A 13,090-nucleotide genomic window follows, 5' to 3' on the forward strand; every position below is an offset into this window, starting at 1 on the left:
GTGTCTTAAAATACTGGATATTCACCTACGGCTTAGCCAGCAATAAATACCACTCGGGTCCCTAAGCAAGAGGAACAGAAATGTGTCCACACAAGACCTGTCCAATAAGGCTCAGACAGTTTTATTCTGTGTCCCCAAACCAGAGACCACCCAAGTTTCCTTCAACTGGAGAGAGGACATACGATTTTTGTTATATTCATACACAGAGTAGGACTCAGAAATTAAAAGGATAAAGTAACTGAAACACCCCAAAAGTGGATTATCTCATGTTAGGCAGAAGGACCCAGATTTACCTGTGTTCTACAACATGACAAATTACCTCAAGGTGATGAAAATCGGGAGGATAGCTGCCTTGGGGGTGGGGTATGGGGACAGGGCTGGAGGACACTTTTTAGGTTGAGGGTATATTTAATTACTTTGTTGGTGAGGCAATTAAAAGGGTGCATCCATTTGTCAGATTAAAGATATGAATTAAAACAATAATATTGGGGAAAAATATGTGAAAATCTCAATTTTGGAAACATTGAAATTTATACCTGCCGAGTGCTGCATCTTCTTTGTTTAAAGAAAAGAGTCTTCTAAAGTCATTCCTAATCTGTAGTCTATAGGAGCTAAAGAAAGGAAAGCCAAAAGAAAACCAGTGAAGTGCATTTTCTTTGCAGCCGCAAGAAGGTGGGAATTCAGAATGAGCAAACAAAGCTGCTGGGACAGAACCAGACAGCAGGAACATTACGGATGTTAATGCTGGATGTGGAATCTTGGATAGCTTTTCTTCCACACCAAATGCATCTCAGATTTGCAGGAAGAACAGTTTTAGTAAGAACAGAAATGTTAAATGTCGGGCGGTGGTCATCTCCGCTATTTGTGTGGCCTCTCTCTACTTTCAGGATATCTGCAACATCGTAGTTTTTGGGATAACAATGGGTCTGCATGGCTGGAGGAGAAGAGAAATCTCCAGGAAACCTGTATTTTTGGTCCTGGTATTCAAAATTCGGTCATATTTTCAATAACCTGGTTCTCTTGAAATAAAGTCAATGTGGGACTCAAAGAAATGAAAATCATCATGGAACTGCTCTTTCCTAATGTTACAAAAGAACAGAGGAATGAAATAAGAACTGAGTGGAACCTGCCAGTAACTGAGGTCCAAGGGTGAACGGGGGCTTGGGCACACATGTCCTGTGTCTCTGGGATGAGCAGGACTGCCCAGGAGGCACTGATCTTCTTTCTCACCTTATTTGACAACTAAGCATTCAAATGATGTGGGGATAAACTCATCAGCTGAAGCCGTGGCACAGAAAAAATATGCCTCGTGCACACTCTGTACCTAAGTTAGCGATGGCTGTGTCTACTCAATAAAATTCCATCCACGTGTTTCCACCGTTCCAAAATCTCTGAGAAATACCTCAGAGAAAGACAAATGGCATGGATTCATGTGGGTTCTAAACCACAAAACGAACAAACAGCAGAAACAGACTCTCAAATACAGAGAAGAATTTGGAGGTTGCCAGAGGGGAGGGATGAGAGGGCTGTGCAAATAGAGGTGGCGAGTGGGGGGTACAAACTTCCAGCTAGAATGTGAGTCAGATGGTGGGGTCGGGAGCTGCAGCGCCCAGCACGGGGAGCACGGCTAACAGAGTCACAGCTCTGTGTGCCCACAGGTGGGGGCCATTTATCCTGGTGATCATTTCACAATGGATACAAATGTGGAATCCGTATGTTGTACACCTGAAACTAATACAATATTGTGTATCAACCACACTTCAGTAAAATGACAACAAAAAATAAGTAATTGCTGGGAGTGTTTACTGCCCATGGAGATGATCCAAAAGCTGTAAATGATTTTGTATGAAAAATAAAGACAGATTTATGAAAATAGTTCTTACACACCGTTAAGGAAATTTCAAGTAACTTAGGTGCTAAGCTCTACATAAAATAAACTATTAATTTTAACAACTTTATGGTTGGTGTTAATAAAAAATTATTTTGATATGATGGACTGTAACAAAAGTTTTACTCTCATTTATTCACCCTAAATACTAGGTTTTGATGACCTTTCCACTTTGAACATTTATTTAGATGCATTATTCCACTGGACTTAGTTAAATCTGAGATCATGGCGTGTGAAGAAGATACATATGCTAATTATACTTCAGAATCTTAAACAACTAGAAGAGCACAACACTGCATGAAAAATGACACAATTGAGATTCAGTTCTCAGAAATGTGTACATGAAAACATGCTCCTGGGTCGCCCTGTCCAGGGTCTGTCTTCTCTTGCAACATCGCCTATAAGTTACTTCTTATAATATATCAAACTATATCATCTTCAAAGTTATATTGCCCAAAGTTGTAGATATGTTGTGTTTTTATGTTATACTATTTTTCTACCAAGTTTTCACTTTAACATGTCTATGCAATGAATCAACTTCAGATTTGACTTATAGATTTTTTCTTTTTTTAATTCCTTTTCAGTGTTCCAGAATTCATTGTTTATGCATCATACCCAGTGCTCCATGGATTTTTAAGTGTATAATTTAGTGTTCCTTAGTATGTTCAGTGACTGTGCAACCACCAGCACTCCCCAGCAGCTCTGCACCTCCTAGGAGCCGGTCTCTAGTCTTTCCTCACCCAGGCCCTGGCGGCTGGAAATGTCCTGTGTCCATGGATTTCCCTGTTCTGGATGCGTCCCATGATTGGGATCTCATTGTATTAATACCATATGATTTGTATTCTCTGTATATTATGATGTTGTGGTTTTTTTTTTTTTTTAAGATTTTATTTATTTATTTGACAGAGAGAGATCACAAGTAGGCAGAGAGGCAGGGAGAGAGAGAGAGGGAAGCAGGCTTCCTGCTGAGCAGAGAGCCTGATGTGGGACTCAATCCCAGGACCCTGAGATCATGACCTGAGCCGAAGGCAGCGGCCTAACCCACTGAGCCACCCAGGCGCCCCTGTTGTGGTGTTTTTTTAAACCCTTCCTGCTGGGGTGAGTCTGCCTTCTGGTGGCCTAACAACTAGGGACTGCAGGTGCTGGCGGAGCACATCTGTGATGTGCAAGCTAACCACTCACAGCTGCACCCCTCTAGCCGGCCTGGGTCCTGGAGGCAACACTTGTCGGCCTGAATCCCCCTGGGCAGGTGTCAGCCCAGCCACGATGCTCGCCAGGCCGAAGCTGTTTACAGTGCTGTCTGGCCTTTCTGTGGAAACCGTGGGAAAGACCATGGCCTGAGCTCTCCTAGCCCTTCCTTCTGCTTCCTTCTAGATGCTGGTGCCCCAGGGCCCTGGCAGGTGAGCTGTGCCTCTTGTTTCCCAGGAAACTGTGAGAAGCTTTAATGTTTTTTTCAATGGCCTTGACCTCTGTGTCCTCGCTCCGTCACCTTCGTAATGAAGACCCAGCACAAAACACTTACAAGGATGTGATTCTTTTTCCTTAGGAATAACTGATTTGTCATTTATTCACGTCTGAGGGCGATGCAGGGTTGGGTTAGTCTCAGGGGTCCAGCATGGTGGTCCGGCAATCTTGCAGAGGCTTCGGGGCTCCTCTTGGTGGGTGTGGTCTCATCCCGTGCCCCACGGCCCCTTGTGCTACCACCAGTTTTTTCTATTTAAGAGACTTCTTTTTTTTTTTTTTTTGCTCTTTGTTCATTTGTTTTGTTTTCTAAATTCCTCTAGCTCCATCTACATTGTTGCAAATAGGACAGGACCTTGTGTGATGGGATCCTTCCACTGGGTGTCGTGTGTGTGAGGTCCGTCCAGGTTGTGCCGTGACCTCAGATCATTGTTGGATAATATTCCACCATATAAAGTGATCATAGCTTGCTTATATATTCACCAGCTGGTGGACGTTGGGCTGCTTCCACGTTGCCGTGACCATGAGTAATGGCGCCATGAGCCTCTGTATGTGAGTTCTGCACCGTCAGCGTCCTCACTTGGGTCTACACTGGGGGTGGCTGCGAGTCATGCAGTGATGCCACGGTAGCTTCCCAAGGAGCCACTCAGGGGTCCTAGCAGCACCGCACACCCTTCAGCCGTGGGGAGGCTGCGTGGTCTCTCCAGCCTTGTTACTTTCCTTTCTTGACGACAGCCATCTTCACCGCAGCACGCAGATTTTCAGGTGGCTAAAGGCTAATGATGTCGAGCATCTTGTCATGGGCTTATTGACCATTTGTGTATCTTCTTTGGAGAAATGGCTTTTCAAATAATTTGCCTATTTTTAAGTTAGGTTTCTTTTTTTATGGTAATTGTCAGAGTTTTCTATAGACTCTAGATGGACAAGTACTTTATCAGATCTGTAATTTACAAACATTTTCCCCATCCTGTGGGTTTTCTTGTCTCTTTCTTAATGGTGTATTTGAAAGTAAAGCATTTTTAATTTGGAAGAAATCCAATATTTCTGTTTTGTTTTCCTTTTGTCACTTACACATTTAGTTTCATATCTATAAAAACATTTTTTAATCCAAGGCTGTAAAAATTTACTAGTATGCTTTTCTCTAAGTCTTTCATAGTTTTCTCACTTACATGAAGTCTGTGGCTCATTCTGAGTTAATTTCGATGCATGGTGTGAACCCAGCTTCATGCTTTCACCATATTTGTTAGAAAGACTCTTCTTATCCCTAGATTTTCTTAGGGCTCTTCCAGAAAACCAAGTTACCATAAATGTGACAGTTTACTTCTGGACAATAAATTGGTCCTATTTGTCTGCACATCTATCCTTATGACTGTGCTGAGTGTCTTAACTACAGTAACTTTGGAGTGGAGTCAGTTTTGAAACCAACAGGTGTAAGTCTTTCAAATTCATTCTTTTTCAATATTGTTATGGATTTTCTAGATCACTTCCCTTTCTTTTTTGTTTGTTTTTAAAGATTTTATTTATTTATTTGACAGAGAGAGATTGAGATTACAAGTAGGCAGAGAGGCAGGCAGAGAGAGAGGAAGGGAAGCAGGCTCCCCACTGAGCAGAGAGCCAGATGTGGGGCTCGATCCCAGGACCTGAGATCATGAACTGAGCCGAAGGCAGAGGCTTAACCCCCTGAGCCACCGAGTCGCCCCATAGATTACTTCCATTTCTAAATGAATTTTAGGATTAATTTTTCCACTTGTGAGGAAGGGATGCCTGGGATTTTGGAAGGGATTGAACCAAAAGGAGACTCATTTGAAGAAGGAGCACCATTTAAAAAAAAATATTATACCTTTTGATACATGGACAGGAGCTGTCTTTCCACTTATTTAGGTCTTCTATGCTTTGTATTTTTTATATAAATATAAATCACATACTCTTTTGGTAAATTTATTGCAAGGGTTTTAATACTTCCTGATGCTGTCATAAGTTGAATTGATTTCTGGATTCCATTTTTGTATATTAATTTCTAAAGTATAGAAATGCAATTAGTTTTTGGATATTGATTTTTAGATATTGTTCTTGTGTTTTACGAACATGCTAAACCCATTTTATAATATTTGTGTGTATGTGTGTGTGTGTATTCTGAAAGATTTTCTGTATACAAGATCATGCCACCTACAAATAGAGATAATTCTACTTCTTATTGATACACTTTTATTCTCTTTTCTTGTCTACTTTTCCTAGCTAGAACTTCCCGTTCACTGTTAAATACAATTAGCAAAAGCAAACACCTTGTTTTGTGTCCAGTCTCAGGGGGAAGCATTTCGTCTTTTACCGTCAAGGATGATGAAGTATGATGTGAACTATTGGCTTTTGTAGATGCCTTTTAAAGGCTGGTGAAGTTTCCTTATATTTCTAGTTCGTGGGATTTTTTTAAAATGCTTTTTTTGCATCTATTGTGATTATCGTGTAGCTGTTCCTTTATGCTATTAATATGGTATCACATTGATTGATTTTTGGATATCAAACCAACCTTGAATTTCTGGGATAAATCCTACTTGATCACACTGTATACTTCTTTCTACATGTTGCTGGATTTATTTGATAGTTTATTTTTAAGTTTTTTTGAGAATTTTTTGTCCACTTTCTTAAAAGATGTTAGATTGTAGTTTTCTTTTTCAAGGGGACATTGAACTCAGAATGATTTAAGTTTCCCCTTTTCTGTTTTGTGGGAGAGTTTGTGACAGCTGGGTGCTAACTTGCCCTTAAATGTGTGGTAGGATTTACACATGAACAACTGGGTTCTAAGCTTTGCTTTGTGGGAAGTTTATAATTATGATTCCAATCTCTTTACTTGTATTAGGTATATTCAGATTTTCCATTTTTTCTTGAGTCACATATAGGCCTGTCAATTTAATTAAAATTTTCAAAAATCCAACTTTTGACTGTGTTGCTCTTCCCTATTATTTTGTTTCCATATGAATTTCCATTTATTTCCAGTTATTTGCTGAAATTATCCATATTTTAATATTTTGAATATATTAATTATATTTGTTTTATAGACTATAGTCTCATAGTCTTATAACTTTATTATTATTACTGGAGCTCCATTCTTATTTCTTTGGTTTTCAGTCAAATCTTATTATGTGCCTTTTTTTTTTTTTCCATTTCTAAACTAGATAGTTTTATTTTTAAAAATACTGTGAGGTTCTGGATGATTTATTTTCTTCAGGAGTTAATTCACTCTTGCTTCTTAAGCCGTGACAGCTCAGTCCAATGAGGAATTGGGATTTTTTCACAATGAAAACAAGTTTTCTGGTTAGGCCCAAAGACTGTGGTGTGTTCAAGGGTCCGTCCCCCTTGTTGGCCTCTGAGTCCCACTTCGGGCTGTAGCCCGACAAGGCCGGAAGGTCTTCCTCAGCCCTTCAGCCTGTCTCTGTGGCTCTCACATTGGAAAAAGCCATCAGCACAGTGGCCCCAGAGACAGGCTCGGTTCTCTGGCTTTCCCTCTCCTGATCCTGGCCCTTTGGCCTGGAAACTCTCCAGTGTCTTCAAACACTTCAAAAAGAATTCTGTCCAGGCTTTCTGGTAATGTTTGGTTCAGAAATGTCTGAAGTGACCTTGGCAGTGTTGGTGGAAGCTGACAGTTTGGGCCACAAATGGCAAGTATTTCACAGACGCTGGCCACTGTTCCGTGGCTTGCTGGGATCTGCTCATGTAGTGTCCCTCAGGATGGCCCTCCGCACGGCAGCAGCATCATTAGCAATATTGTCAACCTCAGCTTCCGTGGCACCACACGTAACCAGGGCACAAAGCCAGATGCCTCTCTGTGGAAGCAGCTGAGTGAACTGGGGCCCGTGGTCAAGTGGAGAATGTACCCCATATAGGATTGCCCCCAGCCCTGACCACATGATACCCGAAGACCACGGGGCTACCCTGTTCCAGATTTGTCTCACATACGGTGACATCTGGGGACTTAAAACCCGTCGGCATGTCCGTGCTGTCCTGTCCATGGTCAGCACTCCTGGCTGTGGTGCCCCCCTGGGTGTCAGGTCCAGCCTCTGATGGGCACAGACCTGTTGCAACTTTCTCAGGGACTTGCTTCTGTGGCAACATCAATCTCAACTGAACGGAAGCATGTCCTTGCTCCTTTCACGAGCATTTTTCCAGACCTTTTTAAAAAAAAAAAAAAAAATCCCCTTTGAATTCAGTTCACTTATTTGAAATTGCTGTTCTGTTTGCATATATTGTCAAGAGAGCATTGAATCAGACCTGATGGAGACAGACTGCAGAGGGGCTGCGATGAATGGTCCAAGACATCTTGCACACGTACTGGGATGTTCCCGCGAGGCTCGGGCTCAGGGCTGGGATGGGAGGCCACTGCCCCACAGCCTGTCGGCACAGCCAAGGCTAGCTGCCTCTGGCACAGCCGTAACAGACCTCCTGCCGCTGACCCCCAGGTGAGGCCTCCAGGCCAGAGCTGGCTGGGGACTTGCCCTGGCATCACTTCAGTCACAGTGTTGGAGATGCTCGCTACTGCCTGTGTCCTGGACAGAGGGGCATTTTTCTCCACATCCGTCTCCCCCTGGGGAGCTTTCAGCTGGTTCCCTCAGCTGGTTGGAACCTGGACAGATGCCCCGTTCAGTAGGTAAGAGATTTGGAGGAAGACTCTTGCTTGTGCTAGAAGGTGCCGTGCAAGTCCCTTCTGAAAAGAGAGGTTTCTGCCATTGCCTTTTTCATTCGTGCACCCAAGGGCCGGGCTGGATTGCTGTGTGAGCAGGCCTTTGTGGAAGCTGTGTGGATGCCTCCCTTCCAGCCTGAGATTACCTCACATCTCCGTAGCACTGATGGTAAAGGACCAAGAGGCTTTGCTTTTAGAAGCATCACAGTTCACGCTACACCGCAGGGAAAAGGTGAATGAAGGAGGAGAGACTCGGAGTGGTTGGCACAATGCAGGTGCCTCCCAGGAGCTCTGTTACAGCCAACTGATGTCTGCTGGAGATTTCTGGATTATTCCTTCTGAGGCACGGTGAACTGAATTCCCTAGACTGAGGGAAAGACAGCAGAGTGACCTGCACATGGAGATGTGGCTTGTCCTACACGCCTGCCCCAGGGAGCCTGGGCTCCTCCCCCAGGAGAAGGGGTGCCACTGTCCCAGGGCCTTGACCTCAGTGCCCTCATGCAAGATGTCCCACATCATGTCCCCCAACCACGCCCCTGGACTCAAAACAAAAAGCAGTGAGGGGTCTGGTCAGAAACGCCTGTTTTCTGCCTGCTCCCGGAGCTGCAGTGGGAAGACCTTGCGTTTTATGGGCTTCTGACTCTTGGAAATTTATTTGTGGCATATTCCCTCCTGCTCATTTATTCCTGTTCTGATTGCCTGCATAGCCAGCCTTCACAGCCTGATCCAAATCAAATGAGAAATGTTGAAACAATAGAAGCACCACGGAGCCATCAATAACTCACTCAGTTTGCCATTTCCTCTGTGAATGCTGCAGGCCATCCGTGGGGAGAAAAAAAAATAAAACCCAATCAAAAACAATGAATAGCAAGTAAAAGATAATTAAGGTAGGCTGTTTTGAACTTAATTAACATGCAAATAAAATTCATTAAAGTTGATATCTTGCTTCATTATGAGCTGTAGGAAAATAGCGGATTAAAATGATTTCACTCACGGAAAATCCCGAGGCTCATGTGCCTGGGTGGGAAACGGGATTTTAACCAACAAACGGAGAGAATGCTCACTTGTCATTTACTAAACACACGCACAGACCGAAGATAGACTCAGTGATTTATGTATGGTGTCCCTACTCTGTGAAAACTGAAAGAAACTGATTAAAATATAGCCTTCTCTGTTTTATTTTCAAAAGAAAAACTTCCTGCTTCTCTGAAACTGGGAACGATGACCAGGATTCAAATGCGAATGAGCAGCGGATTTTCCCAAAACATCTCTTCTTTTATTGCATTTTATTGGCATGAAGCTACCTCCCCTCCTTTTTCACTGTGACAGTTTTGGGTGAGTCTAGCTTGTCCCCGTGAAGAGCCAGGGAGGAATCTAATCCTTTGTTTTCAAGATAATGACAATCTGCGTGCAGAGACGTTTGACATTCGGACGTAATGGAGCTCAAACACCTGGAGAAAAGAAAAGGCTGCCTGATTAAGCATTCGAGGCCCGTCAGGAGGAAGGATGCTGATTCTGGGGGGCGGCCGTGACCCTGAGTTTGGGAGGCTGGGGGCTCAGGCACCAGGGGACACCACACAGCCTGGGCTCTCAGGGCCCCATGGGAGCCAATGTTCGAGAGCCCAGGAAGGAAGGCCAGTCCTGGGGTCCACGCATGTCAAACACAAGGCCAGACAGGCCCTGGGAGGGGTCACCAGAAGATGGCTGAGGGGAGCTGGGTTTCCGGGCCATTTGTGTCTGGGGAGCAGGCCCACTGTGTTCCACTACCGGCCACACTTACTGGTACAATCATAGTCAACTCTGGACACCGTAACTATGGAGAAGATAGGGCTGTCATGGGTAAAACCCAAAAGTGAACCCAGTAAATCTGAAGATTCATGAACCGGTAGCACCCTGTCTAGCAAGCAGAGGGGATACCCAAGAAGCTGCACAAAACAGACATTTTATAGGAAGGAGGGGAGGCAGGGAGATTACCAGCAAAAGGAAAGGATCATTCCTTCAGGCTTGCCTCCCTTTGAGGGAGGGGCAGGGGGTCTGAGCGTTAGGACAGCATCTGGGGGAGGCTGAACCCGCGGTCACGAGGATACTCAGCCCTGGTTTGGTGGCTTGACCTAAACCTCACGTTTTTGGGCTTGAGGTTTTCTTTTGGACACATCTGAACTTGCTTTCCAGAAGGAGGCTGGAGAGGCCTGCCTTTCAGAAACCCAAACCACCCCCTCACCTAATTCTGCCCCTTCAATAGCAAATAAAATGGAATGTAAAAATCATCTGTGTCGACACTTCTGCACATCTATTTTGTGATAAGCACTATAGTGGGAGTATCTGTCTGTCCATCTGTCTCTAATGAAAATCTCAAATACCTATGAAACCCTATGTGAATTAACACTCGTTTTTATGTTGTGAGTGTTCACTGTAATAAATGCGATCGGATACGGAGCCTCTGTGCTCAGGACAAGGAGAAGTTGAAGAGAAGAGCAGAGGGAGTGATTTAGAAGGCGGGGTGAGGGTCAGGCTTTCCTTTCTGCAGGGGTTTTCGGGGTGACTGCAGCCAGATCTACTTCCCCGGAATTTGCACACAGGCCTCCTGCCTTCCCGCTTTGTGGCAAGGATTGCGGTGATGCTCTCCGTGACTGTAAGCTTCTCCAGAGCAGCTGAAGACAGCTTGGTTTCCTGCTAACACCGTGCCCAGCGACACCCTAGCATCAAAAGTGTAAACAGTGATCCTGACCAGCTGTGAAGGTAGCATTGCATTCCCATTCCTCCTTGAGAGACGTGGAGGGAAGAGATGGAATGATTGTCTTTATTTCTACTTGGCAAGTATCTGAGGCTGCCTTTCTAGCCTCGGGTGTAAGGAGGATGACAGTCTACTTTTCAGCCCCTGGAATCGGTGGCTTTCTATGGCAGGAGGGAGCTAAGGCTGCTGATCGGCTGAATTAAGAGGTCAGTGCAATCACAGGGAGTTGGACGGGAAGAGGGAGGCAGCGGGGTCGGAACCAGGGAGACCCCGCAGTGCTGGAGATGGGAGAGCTGGCTCCAGATGCCGTCGCCTGGGAAAGGCTCCCGGCGCCTCCAGAAGGAACTAGCTTCACCAGAACTTTGATTTCAGCCCCTGAGACCCGTCCCAGACCTTCGACCTTCAAAACCTTAACAGAATACATTCATGTGGTTTTACACCCCTAAATCTTTATGGAATCTGTCACAGCAGCAATAGGAACCTAATACACCCTCCAAGGTCTCTGTCCCACTTGAAGATGAGTAATTAAACGACCAGGGTTAATAGACTCCTAGAAGTGAATATTTGTGATAGAAAAAATATTTTCTTAGCTAAACAGTCAGTATATTTAAAGGTATGTACGTATTTTTGTGACTGGAATGTTGGCCTGATCGTGCACGACACTCATGCAGCTCACCGCCGTTTCGAGCACTTCGTGGCCCCGATGTGCACGTGGAGAGAGACCTGAATTGCGTTCTTTATGTGCACGGTCTCACATGGGAACATGCCCACATACCTACCACTTGCTTGCAATTTTCTTTCTGTGCCACAGATAATCCACTTACAGCATTTTATCAAAAAAAATATGCAGGAATTGTTGAAAGTCCGTGAGTCGCCCTGGATCAATGGGAGGCAGCCCGCTGACTTACCATCTCTGCGGTTCAGTCTCGCAAACCCGGGGCTGTGGCTGCTGGACAGCTCAGAGGAACCGCTGAAGGAGGAGGCCGGCAGCGCGGACGCCAGCGGCTGGTCGCAGCCATCTGTCGGGGAAAACACGCAGGTCAGCACACTCTGCAAACCCGAGAGCAAACAGGAGTCCAAACGGAAGGTGAGTGGCTTCCATGGAGTGCACTCGACAAGAAGACCTGTGGAGCACAGGGTGTCAGAGGCCAAACTAACCTCACGGGCAAGTCCCTAGAAGCAGCAAGACCACAAGACTGCTGGGCGTAGGAGCCGCATGCCAGTAGTAGTCACAGTTCTATGCGCCAAAATGGTGAAGCTACTTTAAAAACGTCATTTACAGTGACAACAAAACTATAAGAGAGTCTTTCTCAAAAGATAGTCAAGGTTTAGTTGAGAAAATGGTCCAATTTTGTTGATGGATCTTGCACAAGGTGGACATGGGAGGGAAGAGAGGCTGTATCCACACACAGCGTAATCACCCTCTGGAGGCATCCAGTCAGCCAGCGGCTGGGCTGACCGTGGCCCCGTGGGTCTGCCTGACCCAGCAGGCCACAGAGCTGGGTGTGTACGGCCACGATCCATTGTCATGTGGAAGTCGTGCCAAGGATCTGGGCTCACGCAGCCCTGTAGTGACCTGTGAGTCCCACAGAGGAGTGGCGAGTGCCTGAGTCCCCGTGCCCACCCCACCCCACTCCTTCTCTCCCAGCCTGTGGCTTCGTGAGGAGCCTGTGATCCGCCGACAGAGGAGAGGAAGTCCGGGGTGCAGGGTACTGATTGCTTCCAGGACACCCAGGCCACATCTGGAAGTGGGCCCCCGCGACACCCAGCTCCTCTCTGGGCCGTCCCTGTGGGATGGTGGGGACAGAAGATCCCCCAGTGAGCAGGACTTGGAGAAGTGGCTGAGTTCCCCGTCCACCAGCAGAGACCAGTGCTGAGGCTCTGTGTGGCCCCATTCTCTGGGCCATTAGACTAGCATCTGACCCTTGAAAACTGTCCTTGCAGTAAATCCCCTCACAGACATTTTTGTACAGTTTCTGCTCATTTTGTTGAGGCCCACCTGCTACCCAGAGGTGGGTTCTGCATTTTGAAAGATGCCTGTTCTCACTCTGTTGGTTCACAAAAGCAGACTTCACTAATCCCCACATCAGAGGGGTGGTGATGGCTGTTTGTTAAAGGGACGGGTGAGGTTCGATTCCTGAATCTTCCAGAGTAAGGAGACAAACAAGCAGCTTTCAGAATATGAAATGGAGTCAGAAGTACACCCTATGTCCCGTCACCAAAGTGTCCGCTCCTGGGGTGCGGGAACTGTGATCGCTTCGATTCTGTACCTTCTGCAGAGACCAGCTGGTGTCCAACAGACAGTGCACACAGGTAGACGCACTGACAATGTAAG

The 13,090-nt window shown here is 45.6% G+C and overlaps 1 protein-coding gene across 1 annotated transcript in view; it reads right to left on the reverse strand.

Annotated features, from left to right (window-relative positions):
• Positions 1-13,090, reverse strand: part of LOC111140088 (contactin-associated protein-like 4) — a 99,411-nt gene that overhangs the window by 77,816 nt on the left and 8,505 nt on the right. The window contains exon 2 of the mRNA XM_022492490.1: positions 11,664-11,879. Coding sequence (XP_022348198.1) covers positions 11,664-11,879 — 216 coding nt within the window. The remainder of the gene's footprint in view (positions 1-11,663; positions 11,880-13,090) is intronic.

This window comes from Enhydra lutris, unplaced genomic scaffold, assembly GCF_002288905.1.
Source record: "Enhydra lutris kenyoni isolate GAN:26980312 unplaced genomic scaffold, ASM228890v2 scaffoldscaffold1, whole genome shotgun sequence".
Taxonomy (NCBI): Eukaryota; Metazoa; Chordata; class Mammalia; order Carnivora; family Mustelidae; genus Enhydra; species Enhydra lutris.